The sequence below is a fragment of the Misgurnus anguillicaudatus genome, chromosome 22 (assembly GCF_027580225.2).
Source record: "Misgurnus anguillicaudatus chromosome 22, ASM2758022v2, whole genome shotgun sequence".
In the NCBI taxonomy this organism is placed as follows: Eukaryota; Metazoa; Chordata; class Actinopteri; order Cypriniformes; family Cobitidae; genus Misgurnus; species Misgurnus anguillicaudatus.
The window spans coordinates 33,122,645-33,133,466 of NC_073358.2; the positions used below are offsets into that span (position 1 = coordinate 33,122,645).

The following is a 10,822-nucleotide window of genomic DNA, read 5'->3' on the forward strand; positions in this document are numbered from 1 at the left end:
GTATTTACACAAAAATGGCAACAAGCACATCAATTTGTTTATGCTTGTATTGATGGTGTATGCACAAATGAAGTGCTATTGAACAATCATGTGATGGCAAAATTTTAAATGCTCTTTGACAAACTGAACATAGACAGCACACTCGAACAAGTATTGGAAAAAAATTATATTTTAGAAGAACTCACTAGAGGTGACAATTTCCATAACATGAAAAATATACATCGGTATTTTGTCTTTGTACATTAGGCAAAAGAACTGCAGTAGTCTGTCAGAGCCGGAATAAAATTAACCAGATAATTAAGGATTGTAGAAGAAAGAGAAAGGGATACACGCACTCACACCTCCATCCGACATTCATGCTCACACGCATCCATACACAAACACACTCGGAAATCCCGGAAACTGCTTGCAAGAAACCTACATTTAAAGCATGGCTAAGAAAACTATCAAAGACACCACACAATAAAGTGTCAAGCCCTAAAAAAAAAAAAAATCAGAGTTATTGCTACACAAAAATAATTCAAAATGCTGGTACAAGGGTCATGGGAAGAAAAACTTATATAATCACACAAGCTTCAGAGGATGCTGACAAGTTCCTCCCTTTAGCTCCTGTTTGATGCAGGCCATGAAATCAGCCAAGCAATACAATTGGAGGCACTTTTGAAAACAAAAAAGAACAAATCATGCAAAACAAAATCACATCTGATGGGTTTCCTTGCCACTGCCTCTCCACTCCAAATATAACAGGAAAACAAAAAACCAGAGCCTGACACTCAGAATGCAGTCGTCCTCTATATCAGAGCGCTCTTTTATCTAAAGCAAGAGCGCTACCCGCCCCCAACCCGTTTAAAAACCAATTCAGAGAAATACCTTCATGATTCCTAATCAATTAGAAAATGACCATGCTTTACAGCTATACCTGAAGTGTCCCAAGTGAGAAAGCTGTCCAACATGACGAGCATGCTTCATGATTTAAAAATGATCGCTCACCCCTGCCTAAAACTGGATCAAGTTTGAGTGAAAAAAAAAGTTTTTGTTCAAACCGACAGGTGAGTATGTGAGGCCACTCACAGCTGTAACAGACCCGCTGCGCTTGTAGGATATGAAGGGGGGGATGAAAGAAGATCTATACTCTTTATAGGGTGTCAAACTAACTACAGATCTGCTATTTTATTTGGTACTAACTCGCGCTGGATGGATAGAAACAGTTATTATATATTATCCGGTTTTTATGTCTGTGCTATGTACAGGTCTTTACAATTTCTTCCTGAAGGTTGTATCAGTTCATTGACTTGGAAAAAGCATAATCATTTGAAAGTTTTTTTCTCTTTTTTGTTGGCACTTGCATGGCGTGTTCTGTCAGCATCTGTGATGGTCTTATGTACTGCAGCCTATTAATGCCAGCCTGTTACTGCCAACATTCGATGAAAACCAGTCCAGCAATAGGGTGGTAGAGTGCAAGAAAACAGTGCCATGTTGTTTCTCAACTGGAGACCTGTAAAAGAGATGAGAGAAATTTCAATAAATGTCACAACAACCAGAATTACAAAGCATAAGAGATTATCAAACGGGACATTTACAGTGCATTCGACCTATTTTTTTTTTTTTTTTGTAATTGAACCCACAACCTTCACAATGCTCTACCAACTGAGCTACATTATTTTATATTATTATTTAGCCATATTATTATATTATATATTATTTTTATAAGACATAGCAATTCGTGCTGCAGGCAATGCAAAGCCATGAAACAGAGGGTGTGTGGGTTTCCTTAAAGAGGGTGAGTGAACAACAGAGCCTGTAATGTTACCTAACAGTCTTTAAACAAAACCATCAGACTTTTATGAACGTGTTCTAACAGGTTCCAACATTATTATGACTAACAAAAGCCACATTTGGATGGGATCATTTCTTTATGACCAGGTAAGGTAATTATTACCAGAGTTTCTCTGTCGTTTTAATCTTGTCTGAATCTGCCATATCAGGACTTTTTCATGGACTGCATGCTCACATGATGAACATGACAGCACATTTTACCTTCAATAAAAGGCCCTAAAAAATACCTAAAGGTAAATGCAGCCCTAATGGACTTAACATGGGAGTTAAAAGACTATAAATGCTTTCTAAGGAGTTCATGTTCAGCTTGTACGCTCTAAATATAGTCCCCTCTAATGAACTCAAAATAGGTGTTGACAAATAGGACACACACACAAAAAAGATTTAAGACACTTCACAGTCTCTTAGAGCCTTTATAAACCTAATCACATCATGCATTTTCTCTGATCGGACGATTGTAAAAAGACTAGGTGTAAATGCCCTCCGAAACGTTTTCGTTTTAAATCTGATTGCATAGGCCGCTTCAGGAGGTGGTCTGGGACGTATTTTAGATGAAACTGTACAAGTGTAAATACATCTGGTCGATGAAGCCATATGTCAGCGCATTTCTTCTACAAAACGTAAGCACGTCACTCACAAGTTAGCCAGGAAAAAGGGAAAAAAACAAAGACGACACGCTTGTTGCTTTATAGAGAGACAACAGTTGGGTAAAAAACAAACTCGATTATATTAAACAAAGAAATAAAATTTTGAGAGAGCATTTTGTGAAGAGCTTATCCCCTGTCATGGATCTGTAAATCATTGCACCGCCTCACTCTCCTGGTGCTCTGCACTGCACATAGATTTAGATTGAATCTAATAACACAAATTAGCAATGCAATACATTTTGCTGCAATTGTATTAACTTGTCTTCCATTGGTCCATTGGTCTTCCGCGATAAAACTTATGCATTCGAATGAAGGTAAATTTGCGGTGGATGTGTGCGTTTATAATTCGAAACAGCTGGAAATGCACTGCGCATGTGGTTAACCGGGTGTGCCTCATACATCTTGAAAAGTTTACGCTTATATATGTTCAATTGTACATTTTTGTGATAAGTTTCATTTGTAGCTAGTAATTTAATGCTTTAGAAATGGGGCTTGTCGTTATGATTGGTGTGGTTGAATTGGGCGAGCGGGCGTTTGAATGGAAGTTTGATACCGCGGCTCCGCCTCTGGCCCAACTGCGATTCCTTCTGTGGATGCCATGGCTCCAAACTGATGTTTTTACGTAACATGGCAGCGCCCGTGGTGGGACATTTTTTTGTTTCAATTCAGTACAATGGAAGGAAGCGAGTCGCGATAGTTGATTATATGTAAATAGAATAGCCTGTTGTGTAATTGAATACATTTTAAAATTGTATTTAGCACTTGTTGCTGATGATAATAATAATAATAATAAGACATTTTCGTGATTTTCTTCTCCTTATTTACATCAGCTCCCACTCGCTGTAGAGAAGCGATGAAAGATTATGCCCATACTTCTCATCATTACATTTATGAAGATGTTGCAAAATCTTTCAAATGCTAAATGCACAATATACGCGAAGCGTGTGACCATATCATATGGTGCTTTTCAGTGGTTTAAAAGGATCTGCAGAATTACTTTTACACTGATCCCTTTTACAAACTCCGAGATGTGGATTTGGACGCCAATTAATTACCAAACGACCTTGGTGTTTGTCAAAAAACAGTAGGTAATTTGGCCAGGAATTTTTACATGGGTGGTCGGAGAAAACATCCATTTTGGATTTGAACAGCAATAAAATCACTGACTACTTAAATAGTTTTTCCTCAGCTTAACACGCTAGTCAGAAAACCCGAAGTGGACCTAGAGCATAGTGATTACAGAACAAGTGGGGAGAGGAACGTGCTAGCGCTCCATTCCAGGCTTTGATCACATCCCCCTTAGCAGGTTGAACACATTTCGTCTTTACTTACTTTAAGACCTATTCAAAGCAAAATGAAGAGATTACATTATTTGATAATTGTAAGCCACTTGCTTACCCTGAAAATAGTGAAGCTACAAGCTGCTGGATGAATATCACTCAAAGGCTGTCTCTTGGCTCTTTCTTACACAGCGGGCAACTTTTCTTTTGAATTCACCATGTCTGTCTTCCCTCCACTCTTTTGCTGCAGAAGTAAAACAAAAAGTCGATCAAAGGCCACATAGAAGAAAATTCTTAATAAAAAAAAAAAAGTATCACATACACGTGATTTGATTAAAACAGTGAGTATTTATCGAAAGTTTCATGCAGTGGACACATTCGTATCAGACTTACTGCTGCATCAACATTTGCAGGAGAGTCTCCATTAGGGTCTGCTAGCATAGAGATGACGCTAATCATGATGGTCTCTACAGTGTGGATGGGGAGCCAGCGTTCCTCTGGTTTCTCATAGCCGTATTTATCCTCCCCTGGTTCGTGTAATATTGAAATACAAACATCGCCGTTCTTGTCAACTGCGAACAAGATACCAGACAGAAAATCAGAAAAAATACATGTCAGTTATAACCTTACTACTAATAAAAACCTTAATCAAAAAGTAAAACAAATCTTAAACATTTCTAAAATATACTACATTCAATATTCATTTAATTACATGGATTTAAATACAGTAAAATATGTTTTGAGTTACTAGTATAAAGATTACTATTTTCTTTTTGGTGGCACAAAACATTATCAAATTACCATATTATCAAATATATACCATCAATAGTAATTGCATAAAGCTCTATTTAATTAATTTGAATTCTGCATCCATGTCAAATGACAAACTATTTAATACAAAAAAAAGAAAATAAAAAACACACTTACCGTTTGGATGCCATATTTCCGTTATGAACTTCATTTTAGGAGGCCTGAGAGGATAGTCTTTGGGAAACGTAAGATGAGCTTTAAAGACACCACCCTCACTGAAAACACAGAACAGAACATGATTAATTGTGTTGTTCAAGCAGACACCTGCTCTAGATACAATGTAATAAAGTATTACAGATTCAATACCTATTAAGACTCCCCTTTGAAAGCATTATAAATATATAACTTTAGGCCCGGCATTCATATTAAATAATAATACAACAATAACTTTAAGAAGTTACTGTACAATCACAAACAAGCTACATTCTGCCACGGGGCAATCCACTTACAGGTGATGTTTCATAATGTAACCTTTTGTTTGACTAGTAATATAACAAAGTTTTAGTAAGTAACAAGTAAACAAGACACTTACAAGAGTGTATCAGGAGGACCAATTATTAGCACTTCCCATCTGTAGAGATCATTATCATCTATTAAACCAGCTGAAAAACCTTCCACGGGATTTTTATTCAGTTCTGAAAGGAAGAACAGACATAAGATGCAGATGAGACTTTTTATAAAATAAGGACAAGCAATACTGTTCTCAATGTGGCAATTCATGCTCCCTTAATGCTGATCTGACTGAAAGAAGCTTTTCTTGCATTTTATATATATGCTTGTTTGTTATCAGATCAAATGACTGAACCCAAAGAATGGCAATCTATTGGTGCACTGTAAAAGAATTCTGTAGAAATTACAGTAATACTGGGTATTACTGGCAACTAGCTGCCAATAACTTACTGTAGATTTTACATTTATGTTATTTACTGGCAACAGTTTGTTTAAAGTTAAATGAACATTAAACATTTTCAGTTACTGGCAACCAGCTGCATAATTACAGCAAATTTTTTACAGTGTGCCTGCGACCTGTCTGATGCATGAATTATATCAGACAGCTTGTCAGGGTCCTGACAAGAGAGAGCAAAACAATATCTGGAACTATAAAGAATGAGCACCTCACTGACAAAACAAGGCTACAGTTGGGTCATCAAGGTGTGTGTGTTAATTTTATGAGCACATGAATCAGTGAGGATGAGTCTGACATTTCTAACTAAGGCTATGTCTGCACGACAAAGATAGAGAAATATACGTTTAAACGGATCTGTGATAACAATTAAAAATTGTGCATGTGTACGCAATGCTACATTGAAAAAAAGCACTACACACCTGCACACATACACTACATCTAAAGAAAGATAAATACAAACAATCAAGATGGAAAAGCATCAAGCAGTTTTGTTTAGACGGACAATGAGGACACATTAATACTATATATGACCCTGGAGTATGATTTAGAGGAAAAAACGTTAATAAACTCTACATCTTGAGAAAAACTTTCAAAAAACTCATGCATGCCTTTAGAGTTAATTAACACATGTGGATAAATTCACTTTAAAACCTGTCTTCAAAAGTTTTTCAGGAACCCCAAAACCCATTGCCATGTAAACAAACAGCCAAACCCCATAAAAACTTGACACTTTCGGGTAAAAACATTGTCATTTAAATGGCCCATAAAGTATAGTTAATTTTTAATTTTTAGTGTACGCGATGGTCTGTGTGATGCAATTTCCATGCATGCGTACTGTACATCCACAGCCGGATTTTTGAAACCCTGCGTACGGTACATTGTATTAGAGATCGACCGATGTATCCGTTTTGCATTATTTAAGCATTTTCCCATTAACGGGATCGGTTTTGTAAAATCGGATTGACCGATAAATGCCGTCGTTTTGAGAATTGCTCGCTGAACTGCCATTTCATCACAGTGTCTAATAGGAGACAACAACAACATGCACAGCAAATATGACGGTGAAGTGACGCAAAATGACTTTGAGTATACTTTGCTTTAATAATCAACTTTATTTAAAGGACAAGTTCGGTATTTTACACTTAAAGCCATGTTTTCAGATTCTCATCTCATCTGTGCATTAATGGCTTTTATGTTAAAGGACAAGTTCGGTATTTTACACTTTTAAATCCCTGTTTCCAGATAGTTTATGATGAAATAGAACGGTTTTGACTGAAATTTGGACATATGATGCTGGCCCGAGAATTTTTGGGTGTTTATTGTATCCCCTCCCACCTCTATAATGGCTGTATAGGCTAAAATGCATTAAACTTTCGTTTACAAAGACGTGAAACTCACAGAGTGGTCAGGGGTGTTCACTGATATGCTCATACAACAAACACCCGAAAATTCTCAGGCCAGCATCATATGTCCAAATTTCAGTCAAAACCGCTCTATTTCATCATAAACTATCTGGAAACAGGGATTTAAAAGTGTAAAATACCGAACTTGTCCTTTAACATAAAAGCCATTAATGCACAGATGAGATGTGTTATAAATGCCTGATGTGCAATGTATGCAGCTTGGCTAAGAAATAGAGACAAACTGACATAGTCTGAATCATTAAATCTTTTCCCAGTAACGATGCAAGTTAGCATTACATGAACAGACATAAATGAATGCTTGTGGGAAATAAAAATGCTGATTTAAATTCATTTTTCTCATAAAATCACATTCATGTTCATTCACCGGGTTGAAGGCTGAAGCACAGCCACCGAATGTAGCTAACTTTTAACAAGATTTACCCTAAGTTATATTAACATCTACTAGATAAACTTTATTTTGCTTAAAACTTCTAAATAAATGTCTGTGGAAATTAATAATTTATTACCTCTGCAAGCTATCGCAGTTCGATACAGTTAATACATGAGTAAATGCATAGGCAGGACTCAACATAAAGGACTGCCCGGTGGCCCGGAGCAAGCGTGAGAGATGTTCGGGCCAGTGAAAAGTATTGTCACTTGCCCGATCGAGCCACTGCTTCACGCTCAGTCACTAAAATATATTTTCATCAATGTATATTATTTAACATCTTGGAAGCAGACTTTTACTTGGGTCAAATACGATGAATGAAACAATGCAATATTTGGAACAGTTTGCTGTCAGTTTACAGGTAAAGCAGAAAAGTTGGGAGCCTTTTTTTGTTGGAACATGTCTGTTGTATATGTATACAATTATATTTGACTTTTGAATTATTCTTTTTAAATATGTGACACTGACATTTTTTATTGGGGCTAGTGAAAATTTTGGCAGGGCAAGTGAAAACCTGAAACACTGGCCCGACTGGGCCAGTATATTAAAAAATGATTTGCGTTGAGCCCTGATAGGTAAACAGCGCTTTGTCAGCATTCATTTCATAAGCTATAACAACAAAATATTAATTATTCTGACATAAACAAAACAGCTTATATATCAATGCATTTCTAAACTGGTATTTTGTTACTTTCCTGACAATATATATTATTCCAGTGATATTATTCAGTAAATTAATATTATATCCAGCAAATTATTCTTCTCTCTTTCAGACCCCTCTATTTATTACCTTGTATGCAAGGTGGGAGTGATTGTTATTATTATAAGGGTTTGTTCAGTTCAGTAGCGTTGTGTACTCAATTCAAAAACAGAAGTATAACAGTAGATAAAAATCGGTTTAGCATATCGGTTATCGGGCACACAAGCATCCAAATATTTGGTATTGGTTATAAAAAAAAAATCACTACACACTTGGTCGATCACTACATTGTATGCATAGGTTGCACATGCGCCTACAGGAGAATGTAGTATTTAACCCAGGAGATGCATTGCATTTTGTCTCACTGCGCAAGCGTCGAACATGTGTACACGTATGAGTCAAATAAACTACACTTTGCAAGGCTATGCATTCGACCATGCGCATACGTTCGCATACACGTAAAAAAACAGACAACACTCCAGGCTATAGTGTCTCTATCCTGACACACAGCAGATGATGACAAACAAAATAATAACAAAAAAATTAAAAATGAAAAGGCTGTTCCAATAAAAAAAATATTTTACTGTTTTCTGATCTACATGCATTTGTCTCTTCTTAAGTGACTCAAATTACATTTCTAACAAACTGCATCACAATGTTACAGAAATGACTCACAAATACTCTAACCATCCAAACATGCAGTTAAAATCTCACATCCTACTGATTTAAAAAAAAATTATGCCCGCATTTTTCCTGGCTGGTATCTTTACAATCCCACATAAATAGATGTTTTTAGGCTTTTGTTTTCTCACTCCTGCACAGGGTTCACAGAGTTTAAAGTGGCAGCCATGAGTTCCCCATGCTGGTCCTGCTGAAAAACAACCAAAACAGCACCGGCCCCCTGAATTAGTCAATCAGCCTGAGTGCCACTGCAGAATTTGACGCCATTACGGGCTGGGGTGCTGTTCACCCTGATGACCCTTTGGAAAGAAATAGGCAAGCTGCCACTGTGTGTGTGTACGATGAGTACTTGGAAGGGGGTGGGGGTTGCAACTTGTGTTCTCTGTCTCCAAAGAGACAGCTGTCAAAAACAGGACTTGCATCATAAAACATGCTCATATATATACACAGGAGATTCAAACAAAATGTGTGTAACTTAATCTTCTTAGTTTGTCCCCTTTACAACTAATTCACTTCACTGCACTGCGCAAATGGGAAATCCTCTTCTGTCTTGAGCTCACTAAAGATGACACTCGCATATCATGTTGCTTAGACTGCACAAAGAAATGAACCCAATCTTATGATGACACCAATAGTAGATCATTTTTCCTTAGCCATAAAATATATATAAAAAAAGAATAAACAGAGAACCTGGGCCCACGAGAACAGCTGGGCATCTCTAGATCTTTCTGTACCGGTGGGCTGGTTTTCAAACAGCAGTCATCTGTCTGTTAGCTTAGCCAGTTAGCAATCATAGAAAAACAAAGGGATTTGATCGCCCCGCTGTGGGTAGATGGACAAAATCCTGTATTTCTAAATATCGCCTTTGTGCCTAGCGCTAACAACGATGTCTTCACTGACCAAGATACAAGTATGCTTAAACTGGACAAATGACACAGAGTTTCCGGGCGTTAACGAGGCTTCTGAGCGACGGATGCTAGTGTGCCAACAGCGTCCGGGTAGACGTCAAAACATGGGTTAGCCGACTGTAAGCACCCCGGACGGCCAAATGGCCCCGGTCGGGTACGAAAAAAAACAGAGTGACGCTTTTACATTCCCTCAACAAACTGGAAAAATTAAACGAATGTAATTTTGTTATGTTTACATATTAACCGCAACGCTCACTGTTTATTACTCCGTTGTAATAAAACACATAAAAGTAACAAAAGAGTTAACGTTATCGCGCTAGTCTCTGGGCAAAATGAACAGGGGAGTTAGCCGCTAGTGAGCTAATTTTGCTGCTAACATGCTAACGAATAAATGCAGCGGCAAACGTGCGCTCGCTAGCAGCTAAATTAGCGGCTAACGGCTAACTCCTCCGCTGCGGCTTCATTAGCTCACCGGCGCATTTTCAAGCGCTGGTTAGCCATCGAGCCTGGCTTGCCAATGGCCAAAAATTACCTGCTAGCTGTCTCCTGAGTAACAGTGCTGACTGGGGCTCCGTCATGTTTTATACGTTATATTCTAAGTCGACAGTCGTTCACTTCACTAAGGAGAAAAATGGTTTGCAATTTCTTGCGCGTCTTTCCGTTTCTGCTCTAGTCCGTTTTGCTCAACATTCTGATCCGGTGTGCGCATGCGCTTTACTGCCCGTGGGGCCGAAAGGAAAGTGCGCTCCAGGGCACTTATGGGCGGAGAATAAGCATAAACACATTATAACAAACAGCAATGCAGATAATGATACGAGCAAAAAAAAAAACAATTTAAAATGTATAGACTTTTAAACACGAAACATCAGATCTGAAAACAGCACTTTTTTAAAGAACGCGTCTTTCTCAACCAGGGACCATGGGCACACAAGGGGATCAATACAATTCCCAGAAGGCTTCAAGATTACTTAAATTAATCAAAACAAGCACCAAATATCAATATATATATCGTCCCAGACTAAACTGCATGTTTGAACTGCCTTCATTTAAAAACACCTTGTAGTGACATATCTGAACACACATCAGTGCCATTGTTTTGTATGCACACCAGTATTGTTTATAAGGTATGTTTTAAAAAAACTACTTAAATGTCCTAATATAACTCTTGTTCTGGATTAATCTAAACCCTGTCTGGGAAACCA

General features: G+C 37.6%; 1 protein-coding gene across 2 annotated transcripts; it reads right to left on the minus strand.

The window, feature by feature from the left end:
• Positions 1-151: 151 nt before the first annotated feature.
• Positions 152-10,343, minus strand: ube2g1a (ubiquitin-conjugating enzyme E2G 1a (UBC7 homolog, yeast)). 2 transcript variants are annotated; one of them, XM_073861201.1, is made up of 6 exons: positions 10,153-10,343; positions 5,106-5,208; positions 4,691-4,788; positions 4,153-4,335; positions 3,882-4,001; positions 152-1,495 (listed from the first exon to the last, which is right to left on the minus strand). In XM_073861201.1, the coding sequence occupies exons 1-5, from the start codon at positions 10,196-10,198 to the stop codon at positions 3,919-3,921; spliced, it is 513 nt and encodes a 170-aa protein (XP_073717302.1). In that variant the 5' UTR covers positions 10,199-10,343; the 3' UTR covers positions 152-1,495; positions 3,882-3,918. The 2 variants fall into 2 exon arrangements, with proteins under 2 accessions (XP_073717302.1, XP_055055399.1); XM_055199424.2 differs by having other exon boundaries at positions 3,882-4,005; positions 4,157-4,335; positions 10,153-10,342.
• Between the last annotated feature and the right edge of the window lie 479 nt (positions 10,344-10,822).

What these genes read in the sequence shown, in the direction of transcription:
- ube2g1a (XM_073861201.1), bottom strand. Translation starts at nt 10,198, where the DNA reads ATGACGGAGCCCCAGTCAGCACTGTTACTCAGGAGACAGCTAGCAG. An exon ending in ACTCAGGAGACAGCTAGCAG is followed by an intron (nt 5,209 to 10,152) that starts GTAATTTTTGGC and finishes TCTTCCTTTCAG; the next exon opens with AACTGAATAAAAATCCCGTG. An exon ending in AAATGTTGATGCAGCAGTAA is followed by an intron (nt 4,002 to 4,152) that starts GTCTGATACGAA and finishes CTGCAGCAAAAG; the next exon opens with AGTGGAGGGAAGACAGACAT.